This window comes from Seriola aureovittata, chromosome 5, assembly GCF_021018895.1.
Source record: "Seriola aureovittata isolate HTS-2021-v1 ecotype China chromosome 5, ASM2101889v1, whole genome shotgun sequence".
Lineage (NCBI taxonomy): Eukaryota > Metazoa > Chordata > Actinopteri > Carangiformes > Carangidae > Seriola > Seriola aureovittata.
Window position 1 is genome coordinate 4,600,490 of NC_079368.1, and position 16,169 is coordinate 4,616,658.

General features: G+C 38.7%; 1 protein-coding gene across 1 annotated transcript; it reads right to left on the reverse strand.

Moving 5' to 3' along the window:
* Positions 1-257: 257 nt before the first annotated feature.
* On the reverse strand, positions 258-16,073 carry zgc:110329 (uncharacterized protein LOC550500 homolog). The gene is given in 9 exon segments (XM_056375289.1): positions 258-1,315; positions 1,318-1,486; positions 3,421-3,543; positions 4,740-4,790; positions 5,939-6,055; positions 7,548-7,643; positions 7,811-7,885; positions 10,415-10,600; positions 15,762-16,073. Coding segments are annotated over 9 exon segments (1,068 nt in total). The 5' UTR covers positions 15,849-16,073; the 3' UTR covers positions 258-1,151.
* Positions 16,074-16,169: the final 96 nt, after the last annotated feature.

Sequence of the window (16,169 nt, forward strand, 5' to 3'; positions counted from 1 at the left end):
TTTCTGAAAAGGGAAATTATATGACAAGATTATGCCAAACGATTTCAAGAAAAAAAATGTACCATTTAACAATTTCCATTAAGATGTCAAGCATGTAAGGTCCTTACCACTGCAGGAACACCAGTGTTGGCAGCACTCGAGTTAAATGTGAGCTAGAAACTGGCAGGAGCAAGTAATGTGAAATGTTTCAGTTTGTGGCTGAAATTTATGGCAGTATTCATTATATTTACATGCAAAGCAGGAACACATGGCAAAAATCAGTAGACAAATTCAGCTTTATTGACAAGAACAGTTGTGCTGTTACAAGGCAGGAGCTAGGGGGAAGCTCAAAACAGTGCATAACTCAGATACAAAAAACCATCAGAGTAGCTTTTTACTGAATTTGTAGTCTTGATAATCCTTGTAGTTGTTTCTTTAAAAGATGGAAGGAATAAAAAGTTTAGTTTAAAAATGGAACAGACTGAAGTCCCCCTGATGAGAGCCTAACATGTAAACAGTTTTTTCCTTTTCTTTTTTGTTTTTCTTTTATTTAATTTACTTCATATACAGTACAAAACATGCATCCCATGTTATTCCACAACTATCAGTCTTACAATTTACACTGATTGCACAAACTCAAATTAAAATCATAACAAAAAGAAATAATACACAAACTGTATACATCCGTCACAGACGTTACACGCAAGACATACTTGGCTATTCCTATTTCTCCGACACTGAAAAACATCTTTTTAAGCTACCATTAATTTACACACCAAATAGTACCATCCTCTGACTACTGGGCTATTGTCAAAACAGCCTGAGGTAAGCTTTAGCACGTGAGACATAGCTCAATTTCAAAGGCTAAAAAAATTAAATTAAAAGTGATATAATGCTATAAATCTTTGATTATGAACCGTCACAAACAAGACAAATGAAATGTTCTTAAAAAAGCCAGTGTCGCATGTTGTTCCTTTAAATTTTGCTGTAAACAAATTCATCAACAAAGTGCCAAAGTACTTTTGATCCCTTTAGCTGACCAAATTTCTCCTGATCCAATGACTGACATGTTCAACCATCAAGTAGTGCAACACAACTCCAACAAATGCAATTAATACAATGACAGAAAAAAAGGCAAAAACCCAAAAGGCAAGAAAGGGCAAAAAGACCACTCAGTGTTCCCTTTTCTGCTTCCTGCCAACGTCTACCTCGTCCAGCCCAGTGGCCGATCTGGACTGCTGCAGTTCTCGCAGCTGAGAGTGTGTGCGAGGTGGCTGCTTCTTGAGCTTCTCCAGGTGAATGTCAATGGGGTCAAGGTCGGGCTCAGAGGCAGGGACGGCAGGTAGCCGCCATCCCTCGGTAGACACATACACCAGCCGGCGCCGGCCAGGTCCAGCTCACTGTACTCAAACTCGGACTTCTTCAGCTTGAAGTCCACCATGTCAGCCGACTCGCTCATGTCCACCAGCAGGTTCCAGAAGACGCAGCTCAGGATGATGCCCAGCAGCTGCAGGGAGACATGGGGACATCTTCATATAAATGCAAGGTCAATCTATAATTAGTTTCATTGATAAATTCATTTAACTCAAGAAATGTAAAAAAAAAAAAAAAAAAAAAAAAGATAAATGACTTTAATGTCTTTTCAATTATGACAATTTGGCATCGATTAATTTTTTGTCACTGGCTAATTTATTAACCAATTAATCATTTCAGCACTTGGCCTTAGATCACCCAGCCATCAAGACAACAAGTATGTGCAGGGAAAACAAGCAACACAAGATAATGTACAGATACTGGTGCTGATCCAAAACTTTTTCTGTTTTACAGAAATGGGAGTTTTGAAATAGTTATTTTGGGCACCTCTTGTGCTAAAAGTAAAAATCTAATTCATTTCTCCACAGGCAGTTATGTGACGCTTTGGATGACGTGAAACTCTCCTGGGTGAGTCATTAGTACAAAAAGAAATCTGCAGCAGCATTCTGCATATCTGGTTCTTTGTCAAAAAGTAGGTGGTACAAACATGTGTGCATTAAAACATAAAGTGAGAAGTTAACTACAACACCCAGTGTGCATTTCTGCAAGAAACATCTGACCACTGTGGTTGAAATTTTTATGCATGTGCCACAATGTTGTGTGAAAGCAACAGATTACACTGTTCAGAAAAGTGAACTCACAATCTGCAGCTTGAATCAGTTTCTTTTGATCGGTTCAAGTTTGGATGAATTCTGCCACGATAGCACCGTGTTTTATTCATAACTGCAACAACAAAGCACTTTGAATTTGTCAGCAAAGGCTCATGGGTAGTGAGCCATGCCAACCTGACTGAAAAAACATGATATCTGAGAAACAAATCTATAGAGTCCTTCTGTTATTTAGGCAGCTCCCATTTCATATCATTATATCATTCAAAAAGATATGAGATGGGAAGTCTAACAGCACAGGTGGTAATCCCTGCAGATCAATGCAATCTTGTCTTGTGATCAATTTAGTGAGGGGCTGACACCCTGAACAACAGCCATCCCTATGAAATCTATGGCATTTGCTGCATATAACAGTTAGAGATGTCCTGAGACAGTCCCTTAATGGATCAATATCAGGAGCCTTCACAGGTTGTTACCAACATGAGGTCGTTTGTGTGTTGTTGTGTTTTTGTGCTCTCTGTGCAATCACAAAGGGACTGAGTGTATTTTTAGTCCCAACAACTCCAACAGAGTGACACCTCTTCTGTCTCAGGATCTCAGTATTTAGATCAAGTTTCAATGAGAGATAAGGTCCCAGATTTAGTCTGACTCTGCAGCATTGAATAACCTGATAAAAGTTATATTCCGAGTCAAGCTTTTACACGGTCCGCAGTCACCCAATATCTCCAACAGTCCCGCTGCTGTTTGTGTATAGGAACACATATTTACATGAAATCAGACTCAAGTGTGCACAAGCCACAACAACCCAAAGGAACAGCAAACAATTCATGATGTTCATGCAGTAGGTGCTTGTTTTTAATTGGACCAAAATTTTCTTGCAGCTTGTATGAGCCTCAATTTATCCTGGATGAGTAGTGCTGGAGAGAACTAATGCTGTTTATGCAGCCGTTTTAGAAAAGTAATTATAGTAATTACTCCTCTCTAAAGGGGCTGCAACACGTCTACATTTGTGATTTAGATTTGTGGACATTGTAATGTATAGTAGACAAAACTCAGATTTACCAAATGAAATTATGAAGTAAACAAACCGTCACAAACTGAGTCAGTGAAGCAAGTTACACCACAATCAATTCATTCTGTGCTAAAAATCTGCAATGTGTAAATAATGAAAATATGAATTAGCCTTCCACAGGAAGTGGGAAATCTACAGTTAAAATATTATGGCTAAGTTGGAAAGTGGTTGGAGAGAGGGCCTTTAGGGCAGCTGGATTTCAGTGAGTCGGGTCGAGTTTTAAATTACCTGTGGCAGCCCAATGGCACAGCAGAATGCAATGGTTATTCCAATGTTGTCACTCATCCAGAGGTTGACTGCATGGATGCAGCCTCGCACGTGGATCAACTCATGAAGGTTTTCACGCTGATACTAAGGCCAAAGGGAGACAACAAGAGTTTTCAGTTTTGGACTCAAACTAAAACAGCCTCAAACTGAAAAATAAAAAAAGTGGCACTTGAAGAAAAACAAAAACAGACTGGGACCAAATGAGCTGTCGAACTGCCAAGAATTACCGGTGTCACAGCGGAACTCATACAGCTTGAAAATGCTTGAAATTACTTACTGCCAGTGACACAAGATTGTGTGAATGTGTGACTGACTAACAAGCTATATGTGGGTGAAAAGTGTACAGAATTTAGGGGAACTAATGGCAGAAATGCAATATAATATTCATAAATATTTTTCATTAGTGTATAATTACCTGAAATTAAGATTTGTTGTGTTTTGTTGGCTTAGAGGGAGTCCGCCATGTTTCTACGGCAGCCCAGAACGGAAAAAAACCAACACTGGCTCTTTCACATTTTTACGTTATCTGAGGATCCACCATAGTTTCTCTTTCACGCGGGGAAAGGGAGGGGTGGTGGGAGGTGTATTCAGTTGGTTGCAATCTGCAGCCTCACCGCTAGATGCCACTAAATCCTACACACTGCTCCTTTAATGTCATGGTTAACTTTGACAAGTGAGAAGGCTTCAGAGATGAGGACTCTGAAACTATTATTATTGGTATTATATATTATTGCTACTATTATATAATGATACTAAACTACACATTCATTTGAGGTTATTTTGTATCATCAATATAGATTACTGTTTGGATTTTGTTTTCTCACCATTTTCACTCTTTTTATTGGATTTTGCATCAATATGATGAAAGTGCATTGACTTGTAAACACATTACATGGTTATTTGATCTACAAAGTGATTGGGTTAGGCGTCATGTCATGTGTCATAATTTGGATATAAGATTCACATCATGAAACTGTATTTTTTATTACAACAACATAAGTCAATGTGATTAAATATGAAATAAGAGCAAAGTTAAACATAATAATCATGAAGATTTGATGGAAAAAAAAAAATGAATAGGAACTTCACTCATGTTGTAACACCAGAAATGATCCACTCTACTCAGTGAGTATAACATCAACAAATGAATGGTTTGGTTGGAGGTCCAAAAATGTTATCATAACCTCCACTGCATCTGTGCTGTGTTGTGTTGGGACTCAGAGATACAAATACAAAAGCCAAAGGACTAAATTTGTACAATAACCAGGAGTTCCTCTTACCTGTTTATCCAGAGTCCTGTAACCACATAGAGTGTTGATGACCTCTCCCATCTGTGCAAAGAGTCAAGATTTAGAGTCAGACACCTAAGGTGGCCAGGGGAAACACCATGGGGACCTTTCTGGAAGTAATGCTCCTCACAGGCAGGTGTACCTGGCCCCTGCCAGCCAGAGCGTGAACTTAAGCATTTACAAAATGGCTTCAGTCCTGACAGGTAGGAACTGATAACAGCAGAAACCTAGCCAACGTTCATTTTTTCTAATCAAGCCCTCTATCTCTGGTGTGTGTGTGTATGTGTGTGTGTGAGTACGGGATGGCTCTGTAGTTAATTTCTCCAGCTCAGCTCCACTGCTTCCAGAGACCGTATCAGTGCTTTGAGCCGAGGGACGTGGGGAGTGATACGGGGCATATGGAGAGTGGCGGGGGGCCACGAGGGACCAACACTTTATTTAAAGAGAGAAATCTCCCAAAGGCTATATACCTAAGATTTGCAGCACATCTCCTGTTAGCTGGATGAGCCACCTCTCTCACAATGAATTATGTCTCTTTAGTGTGAATAAAAAGCATTCCTTTCATTGTCATAAAGCAGAAGTCATCACTAAGTCAGTGGCTAGTTTCTGGATCTGAACCATCTGTCAGGAGGGCCTGGGATTATCTAACAGGATGGATGTCTGCAGCAGGCTGATACTGGGATCACATGGTATCAATACTCGCTAATTAACTGGTTGAAGTGGTTACTCATCTTAGAGTAGAAATCAAAAGTCTGCACAAATAGAGAGAGTTACAGCTTTAATGTATTTGCAGTCAGCTTGGTGCATGTTTTCAGTGTGATTATGGCCTTCCAAGAAACTAATGCACTGATTTCATTTAAAACAAATGTTTGTTTTTAAGTGTGTGTTCAACTCTGCATTGAAGCAGTTCCCCAATAAAAGCAAAAACTACTCCCTCCAGAAATGTTAACACCAGAGAAGACAAATAAAGACATGCGGTGCAGTAATGTGCAGCATAACCTACTGTCATTTCCAGGAACCTGACTTCCTGATGGGTTCATGTAGTGCCAAAGACTGTCCAATCAGTGAGTTGCCTGTCAGTCCTCTTGGTTTGTTTGTATTAAGTCTGTTTGAACATGAGTCAGACTACACCTGAGCTAAAAAGGCATGTGAAGGTCTGTTTGCTCCATGTGTGTGTTACCAGCACTCACCTTGCGGCGAACACAGCAAGTATATGGAACCCCACAGGCCAGTGGACCAGTGCCATTGCAGAAATGGTACTGGTTGACCCCCCAGTCTTTATACTCATCCCCTCCACAACAAGAAAACTGGAAAACAAAACAGTAAGAGAAGCACGGCGATTAGGAACCAAGCATGAAAACAAATTAACATGAGCACAAGCTCAAGTCTTTTCAGATCTCTTCAAATGAAAAACCCCACTGAGTTACACTGAGTACAACCCACACCTGTTCCCCCCTCAGTCCTCCCCCCACACAGGCAGACTAATTATCTTTCTGTACATCCAGCTCTTCAGAAAACTGAAGTCAGTGTCTGCAGTGGAAAACAGGTGTTCATGTGAAGACTGCAGTGATTCTGACAATCAATTAAAGGCTGTCATTTGAAAGTACTTTGCAGAGAAAACTCATTCAAGTGTCCAACGTGTTGAGAGCTTTCCTAAACGACTAAGGACACCTCCATCTTTGCGATCGCCTGACTGCGGCTGCACGTCATTCCACCAGGCACTAAACTGGCTGCGCAGGTAAGACATTTTTACAAGCAGGGAAAATAGAAAAAGAACGGACGCACATGAGCTAGGAGGCAGGATTTATTGCCCTCTGCTCTTGAGGCAGGTGATGAAAAAACAGCGTGGATCCCTGAATAGAAAGCTTTCAAACTGTGAAAATGATTGAAGACGAGAGGCAAGAGAATATTTTCAGAGCTCAGAGTCAAACATTAAATATCCATTACAGCCATTCATTTTGAAGTGCAATAAATAAAGAGGATGAACCTGGACTGTTTATCCTTCAGTAGAGCTGATACTAATTTAAGTTCTACTGTTATAGTGTAGATTAGATCTTTACCTCAAACAGAGAGCAAAAGAAACATTTCCTAAATACCCACTTTTTTTCTTTTATAGCTGCAGGCTGCCACAACAAGTTGTCATGAACCTTTTTTCCCTTCACTGTTTCTGCAGCTCTTCACCATCCATCCACAGAGTCAGGCACACAACACTTTATCTTTCTGCTGTTCTGAAAACTACCTCTAGATTTTCTGAAGTCTGTTTTTAGAAGAGCCAAATGATGGAGGTTGTCTCCATCATTGTGTCTTTAAGTTCTCTCATTAAAGAAACTGCAGAGGCGTAAAACTATCCAGACAGCTAACATGTTTGAAAACAGCCAAATTACCCCACAGTGCTCGTCTGTGTTGGATCTTCAGAAGTTATGAAATAATAATGTACCAGAACGATTTTAAGGGGAAGTTATTTTTTGATGGCTTTTCTAGTAAGCATAATGGAAAAACACTGCACATGTAATAATTAAGATAATCAATACTGAGATCAACAAGCATGTTGTCTCTAAAATGAAAAGATCAATTTGCGGCTGAACTGGCTGGATCAAAACACAGGATACCAAAAATGACTGAAGTTTACATTAAAGCTCTGTTTATAGCAATAATATCAGATCATATCATCTTTCCATGGCACCTGTATACACATTTTAAAGATAGTACTATCCTCCCATGTAATAAAAATGTCTCAATGTATCTCAGCCCAATAAATTTCCTGTCTGCCCACATCCTCTAGATAAAATATCATATAACCTTTTGCTGCACATAATCCAAGATGTTTTTGAAGTCCAGATCATCGTAGTAGTGTTTGATTCCTTCTCGTATGCTGCTCTGAAACAGAGCAGACGTCTAGACAAAACAGAGAGATGGAGAAACACAGAGGAGAGGTGGTCACTGTTATTAGCGCTGACAAACATGATGCCAGTCAGAAAGTACAGCGAAGTGAGACAAGTGTGGCTGAGGGTATCATTAGGGGCGGGGTAGTATACAGGAACGTACAGGCTGTGCACACTTACCTTCTTTTCAAAGATGAGAGCCGCGGTGAGCGCGATCGCCTGGAGAAGCAGCAACACACAGAGAACACAGAGGAACTGTGGAGGAAGGAGATGAGATTCATACAGTATCCCCATGGTATATAATCAGCAACCAACACACTCAGGAAACTACTTAACATAGTCATTTACCAAAATGTGTCTGTAGAACTGACCGACACTGACACAGCAACTCCTCTTCAACACATCAAAGACACAAAGCAGAACATAATGACAGAGATGTCTCAAGTTGATCCAGGAATATTTTAATGCATCATCCACCCATTGACTATATCTGTTTATAGTTTAGAGGCTGGTCTAGTCACTAATTAACCTGACCTGCATGTTTTCAGGGATCAGTTTCAGCTAAATTAACCCTGATCAGACGCTTATCCTTCTCTACTGTACTCTACTGTCTACTCTAGTGTTGCAAAGCTGCTTGACATCTGGACTCTACAGTGCAACATGCAAATTAGAGTGCTTATCTGAAAATATTTTGGTAAAAATATTCCTGGATTGGCAACATACACCGATTTAATAATGTAATACAGACACTAACACTTATTAGCAAAGCGCAGTGTGCTAAACATTCAGGTAGCAACTTTCAAACAGTATCTATCAGTCTCACAAGAGGAAAGACTTCAAGAATGAGGACTAACTGGTCTGTTTGGCAGACATACTGTGGCGTGTGGTTAACTTGTCGCCTCCAATAAAGTGCAGCACACAGCTGCTTTCCTAAGCTTTTCTATGAGAACCACTGTCTCCATGCGGTGGATAAAATGTGCCCAAATCCAGCAGTGTATCAACGCTAACTCCACGAACAACTTCATGACATATAACCATGAAACCGGGCTGCTGTCTGGTTTGTCTGTACTCTGCAAGCTGGTGTTAGCGCTTGGCCAAAGATCATTTATGAGTGAAGAACCTCCACTCTGTAAAACCTGATGTAAACTTGAGTGTTTTTGTGGCCAAACAAGTGATTAGTCATCTCTAGGAAAACCCATCAGCTGATTGAGTCACATCAATTCCAGTTAAACTTTCATTCAGGTGAGTAATTGAAGCTTATTAACTTTATAGTTTTGAACCAGGGACTTCGTATTTATCAAGTGCCTTGTGGAAAAAAAGGCGTGCCAACTTCAGCATTAACTCCTGTTATTTGACTGCGTCACTTACTTCTTTCGTTTGTATTGAATTTAATTTGCATTACACTTCCTCTGCTGCTCTGTAGAGAAGCACAAACATTTCTTTCAGGATAAATTAGGTTCTATATTGTCACATTTTAAGGTTGTAGCTTTGGTGTGCACTGGGCAGCTGGTTTAGCTATTTACAAGATTGTCTGATATACTAAAAATATATATATATATATATATATATATATATATATATATATATATTCAAGGCCTTGGGTTGGAATTGGGGTCATAAACTCAAAACTGGGACACCCCCCAAAAAAAACTGCTTTTATTTATGGAATATTTCCTGACAAGGTTTTAAATAGAAAACTCAGTTAAAAAAACTTATTTAACTAGTCAAACAGCAGCGAAGCAAATATCAGCACATGAAGGAACATTATCTATATGTTTCGCAGAGAGTAACATTAACTTTATCGCTTCCTCGGTATAAAATTAGCTCCTCATCCTCTTCTTCAAAGCATAACCATTGACATCATTAACTTCCTTTTTTATGTCAAACTTTTAATCCCCTTTTTCAGTTAACGTTATTTAGCTAAAGCTAATTAGACAGTTGCATAGCAACCGTGGTAAAATATCCCTGCTCCGTTTGAGCTCGGTTGCCGTTATTGGCAACACCAACAGCTGTGTTTTTGGCATTTGAGGAGAGAAAAAAGGCATCCGAAGCGATAACTGGTTTATATGTTTTATGAACTGCTGCTGTTGTGCAAACTCTAAACACACTGTTTATCTCTCAGGATTGATGTACGTGTACGTTTATCTACAGCACTTTTACAGTATATACATATATATTTAAACACCGATATGTTTGCAGACACTTGAATGTATAATTTGTCTGTTTTGGCTGACAACCCAAATTGTCTAAAAGAGTGAAACCTAAATTGGAACAAGAACCATAATTAATCAGAATAATACCCGTAAAAAAACAAAAAAAACAAAAAAAAAACGGTTTGTCACACACACACACTTTTCACTATTAGGTACACCTAGCTAAAACTAATCCAGTCCAATACCTACTGTCCTGCAATAAATCTTATTTTGGAGGCTGCAGTTTGTGGTGTTGTAAAACTGTATTGTATTATATGGAAAGGTGTTTCTACTATTGTGCCCACCCCATTAATATCAGTGACAGTAGGCTAAATAATAGAAACACTTCTCTGTATACTGCAATACAGTTCAACAGCAGCACAAACTACATTCTCCAAAACGATCATACAGTTGAATCAACACCTCTCTAAAACTATTTCAATAAAATATGAACCTTATAACTTTCATTATTGCAGGACTGCTGTATTAGACAACATTAGTTTTAGCTAAAAGTAATAAACTACCAGCTGAGTGTATATCATGTACACAACACAACCTGCACACACTCCTCTTCCTCCTCCATCATCCCTACCATGTGCAGCAGGGTCTTGTTGTCCCGGAGGGATCCGACCATGCCCACCACCGACACAGTGAACATCACCAGGCCCAGCAGGATGAGCACCACAGCAGGAGCCAGGAAAAGGCCCTCCAGGGTTCGATTCTTCTGCCTTTCCACTTCAGCGTACACCCCCACGCACAGCACACAAAGACCCATCAGCTGGGGGACAGAGAGAGAGACAAAGAGGCTTCATGAAACAGCTGACAATCCTCAGTGCAGCAAACAAACAGTGACACTTTTTGAACTATGTATTCACTCTCACACATCTCTCTGGATGTATTATTTGTGTGAACTCAGTGTTTGACATCAAAGGAACCTTTAACTTAATAACATTTGAAACTCAATACTGTTCAGTTCTTTTAATATACAGTGGCTTCAGAGAGTATTTAGACCCCTTTGAAAAAGGGTAAAGTCCAAAAGTAAATGCACGTTGCTCATTGTTGAAGCTTCCTTTTGCTACTTTGTGAAAGATTTTTGAAATATGATGCAGATTTTTCACAGAAGTCGCTTGAAGATTAGATTTCAATCTCAGGAGACGATTCTGGGTTAATGTCAAATAAAAATATAACAGTTTTTGGTTGATGGAAATGAACAGACTTGAAAGTGTTGAATGTAGCTTCTCTACTTTACTTTAAGCCTTAGCAGCCAAACAGTGGTTTGACCTAATAGTGTCAAGGCCTGACACTGAAAGTTATATTTATCTATTTATTTTTGCATATTTAACTTTTTACCGTAGGACAGTGAAATCCAGTCTAATGAAATTCTTTTAAGTGGATTTGATCCTTAAGACAGGATAAGGCTCTGATCCATTAGCTGCAACCATATCCACTTACTGGAATTATGCAGTGAATGAAGCAGTGGACATGTGCCCCCTCATGGCAGGAGACTCAGACAGGATTATTCCACAATGCCTGTGTGCCACAAACCTATGAAGGCATTTTCAAAGTATGAAGGCCCAAAACAAACGATGGCACCAGAGAAAATGAGGTTAACAACAGTGATGTGATTTTGTCATTGCTACTGAACATGTAAAATTAAAAACAGCCGAAATAGATTTTCGTAAATGTAAATTTAGCTTTTGTTGCCATTTGAGTTTTTTGCCACTTTGAGTTTTTTGGTTTAAAACACAACTTATATGACATCACTACATCAGCTGGCAGGCTTTCAGTTTTATTTCTTTATTCATTGATCAAATCAAATCACAATTGGATTAAATAGTTGTGCCCATGACATATCGCAGGAAATTTCCTCTTCAGATATTATGGGTCTGTGTTTTTGCAATACTAATGACACCTAACAGAATCCTGTATAGTTCAAGCGTTGATTCAGGGGTCATTCTTGCCAGCTCACAATGCACAAGAATACCTGAAATTAGTCACATTTCAGGCTCTATCTGTAAAACTTAGTATACAATCTGAATTCTTTTCCCAGTTTATTATATGTGCTGGTTTGGATGCTTTTGTTTCGAGTACACAAACCCCAGGATATGCTGAGCCTGCCCTGAATACTCACATCATGTTGGATAAAGGCTACAAAATGTGAAAGGATGACTAGGGGCACACAAAATAGAAAAATGGGGCTAAAACGTGGTGGGCTGCACCATCACAAATCAGACTGAGCTCCACAGTGCAGCCAGTGCGCAGCCTTGCTTTACACTTTGACATCCAGCCAGTGGTGGAAGAAATACTCTGATCTTCTACATCTACAACATAGAAATTGTTTTTTTTCAGCACAATGTACCTTAATCATCAAACGTAAAAATACTTGTTCAACAGGAAAATGGCACTTATAAGTGTTTCGATATTATATATTAGATTGCTCAAAGTGATTCAAGTTATGTTACATTTTTCTGTTGCAACAGGTTGAGCTGAAGCTATTTTCACCACTTTAAATACACTGTTAGAACATTGGGGGGGGGGTCTACAGATGATTAATAGGTTAGAAAAGTTCTGCTGCACAAACTTGCTGTTGTTTTTTGGACTTTCTCTGATTCTTTGTCTTTTTAGTGAAATATTGGGTCATTTTAACTCTTTGGATCTTGAACAGTTAATTCAACAAAAGTATCTGTAATGTTTAGAGAGAAAACTGTACTTTGGTGGAACAAGACAAGAACATTGGGAAATACAGGTTTCATTTTTAGCAGTGTGTTGTATTGCTTATCACATTTTTTAAATTTAAAATCTTAAATTGGTAAAGTAACCAGAACTGCAGTTGTCAAATAAATGTATTGGAGTATGTACAATAGCTCTCTGAGGTGTATTTGTAATAAATGGCATAGAGCAGGCCTATTCAACTCCAGCCTGTCAATCAACTCCTACCGCCAAGCCGATCAATTGTTTGATTACAAATAAATACAACTTCAAAACTAAAGAAAAAAAAAAAACATTTGAAATACTGATTTTTTTGCCACAATAAATCTAACAACAGAGCAGCCTTCTTGGTAAACAGTTTCGCCAGTCGCAGGCAGTAACAGAAGAAGTGTCTGTTGTCAAAATGTTCCCAACTTGTGTGGCATCAAATTCACAAGCAAGTTCAGTTCATCTCGAACTTTTGTATTCTCTTTGCTCTCTTCTGTTTGCCTCCTGTTGTCACTCAAAAAATTGCTGTGATGTAGCTTTGTAAAAGATGTCAGAATTAACCATATGATATGCCAGACAGCTAACATGATGTGTAAACTACGCGTTTACTTTTGATAATTTCGCAGCTTGTGTTGCACAGAAGACAGTATTATAGTACAAACATATAGCACTTGGGTAAATGCACTTAGTAACTTTCTACCACTGCATGTAGCTGCTAAGTGTGGTGAAAAACAGTGCCTCACAGTGAATCACTGTCATGTGTCAAGTGCATTACATTAAAAAGTCTAATTAAGTCTAACCCTTTGTGCTCACTGAAAACTGTAAAATATCTTTAGGGCACATGTTGACAGATTAGCCAGATACTGTGTCACTTTTTTATATTTAGTTCATGCAAGAGCTACAACAAGAGAAGAAATAAACAGTGTTTATTTCCCTACTATTGATTTTCGATTGGAAAAGGAAGCAATCCATCTGAAGAGTTGGGTACATCTACTTCAACTCCATTTACTGCTCTCAACCCTCCATAAAGCACTGGCACATAACTCTGGCTTGATTCCCACTTCTGAAGTTGCCCTTTCTACCTTCACTGCTGCAGTGATGAAGATAAGAATGACGAACAGACTGTGTGAACAGGGATCGAATATAATCCTGAAAAACACAAGAATTGTTAGCATTGTATGAGTCATCACAGGACATAGGAAGGACAGCATGCCTTGCAATCTAAGGGTCAGCTGGATCCCAATGATGTGCTGATGGCTGAACAGTGACACTGTGCAAAGGCACAGGGGTCCGAGTAAAAGCGAGACCCCTATTCTGAATGTGTTCAAGCCTGCTCTACAGTAACTACTGATTAGTTGCTGTTCCTTCTTAAGAAGAATGAAAATCAAGCAGACCCATTCACATTACACTGGATGATGCGGAGTAGTTCTCATTGGACACCCGCAGCTTTATTCCTGTCATAAGAATCATACTGAAATTGCATTAACCAAACATTACAACAGCAAAGACAGATTTAAGTGTAAAGCTATTAGCTTAGCTCTGCAGGAGCTTCTGTCTATAACAGTAAAGAGAGGGAGAGATAGTAAAGGGGAGAGCCAGAACATATGAAAGGGATTCTGGAGTGCTAATGGACTCATACTGCTGAGTCATATTCAATAATTTGCTATAAGGTTAATAATAAGAAGAATAATAATAATAATAATAAAAAACATATTGGTGGTTCAAATTATTCTGACAATATTACTGAAGGGGTACTGTAGAGATTGAGTAGAGTGAGATGGATGAAGTATAAAACCAGACATAACATAGTGGTTTTGAAGTGGGGTGATGAAGGCTGAAGATGACTCATCTTTACTTTTTATTGGTCTGGCAAGAAACTCACTTACCCGCCCAGCATTTAAAGTGGCTGCTGGATCCAAAATGAACCCCAGCCATTTCAACAAACTAAAACATGACCACAGTTCACGACAGAAATTAGATCATTTATTGAGCTGCCACAACCAAAGTTTAAATTAATTAACTAAATTAATTCATTTAAACACCAAGCTCGTCTTTATCCTTGATTGGATCTGTGCTTCTCCTTGGCCATCACATTCAAAATGGCATTGAGACACCTTTGTTTATTTGAATTAAATTTAAATGTGTTCACCTGCAACAGTTTAAACTCTCTATCAGATTAAATAGTGAGAACAGTGGTGGACAGTGAAACTTTCCAGAAATAAATTTCTGTTCACTTTATTTCAAATGAACCAGAAAGCTGTGAACATGCCAGGACCAGATACAAGAAAACTTTATCTGTTAACATGTTTAAGATAACATTTAAGATCAAACTGATAACTACATGAACCGGGGATATTTAATATACTATCAATATATAACTGATTTTAATCAAAATATAAACCTGAAATTTGTTGAATGACGAACAAAGGAGGCTTTCAGTTTGTTCATATTATCTGTCGGCAAAACTATTTACCAACATTATCATCCCTTTAACTGGATCCAACGCCCTGCACCACCGTGCTGTTTGTTAGCCGGTGATCGCTGTGTATTGTCTCGAAATCAATCTCAGTATATTTATCTATTAACAGATTGCCCACAATTCTTGTATTAAGAGCAGATTAAAATTTAGGAGGATGCATGTTGTCTGAAGTGGTAATGTCTACAGTTGTAAGCTAACCATTCACAAGCTAGCTAGTATCCCGAGAATTCCACACCAAATTCCATTAGAGATATAGCAACTAATTATTCAATGGCTCAACAACACATGCATAAAGTTGTAATCATGATTTTTGACTTATTTTTAATCAATATACTCTTCTAGTAAATACGGTATGTGTTTTATCCAACACACGATGTTTGATGTAAATAAAATCACAGGTAAACCCCGTCTCAAGCTGTCAAGCTATGTAGGTGGAAGTTCGCTGGAGTTTGAGGTGAATCAATGATTTAAATTGAAATTGTAATCAAAAGAATCGGGGTGGTTGTTTGGGATGACTGCCGAATTGTTCAGTAGATGGTACAGATGTGTAATATACCTGAGGTTATTTTCTACATAGTGTGTATGTGCCTTGGGGAGATGGTACATTTAAACGCATTTGTTTTGAATGAAGATTGGAGAGAAGTCCCAATCATGCTATTGGGTGGTTCGTGTCCTACTACTACAATTAGCACACTGTTGCGACTCGAACTCACTTACTATGGCGCATGCAATGCCGATGTAAATCAATAGACCAGAAACTTACCGAGAAGAGCATTGAGTAGATATTTAAGGTGAATTTGATGAAGTAGTAGAAGTGGTTGGTTTTCCTCAAATCAGAGTAGGACGGCATGTCTGCTTGCGGTAATGAAGCTAGCTAACAAGCTAGCTATCGTTCGTTTAGTTCAGACGATATCAAAATAATATTAAGGAATAATAAAATACTACTAATGAAATGATAAACCCTTTTATGTGAGCTAACTAAATCTTAAATATATAGCAGCTCTCATTTCTCACATATTATTGTGGGTAGCCATCGAAACAAAACCACTTCCGTGCGGCTGTCCAGTCCACGCTTTGTTTTGACTACATTCTTAAAGGTGCAGTGCACACAACCTCATGTAGTGGGATTGAGGTGCATTTATACATTACATTTGTATCATTATTTTATGTC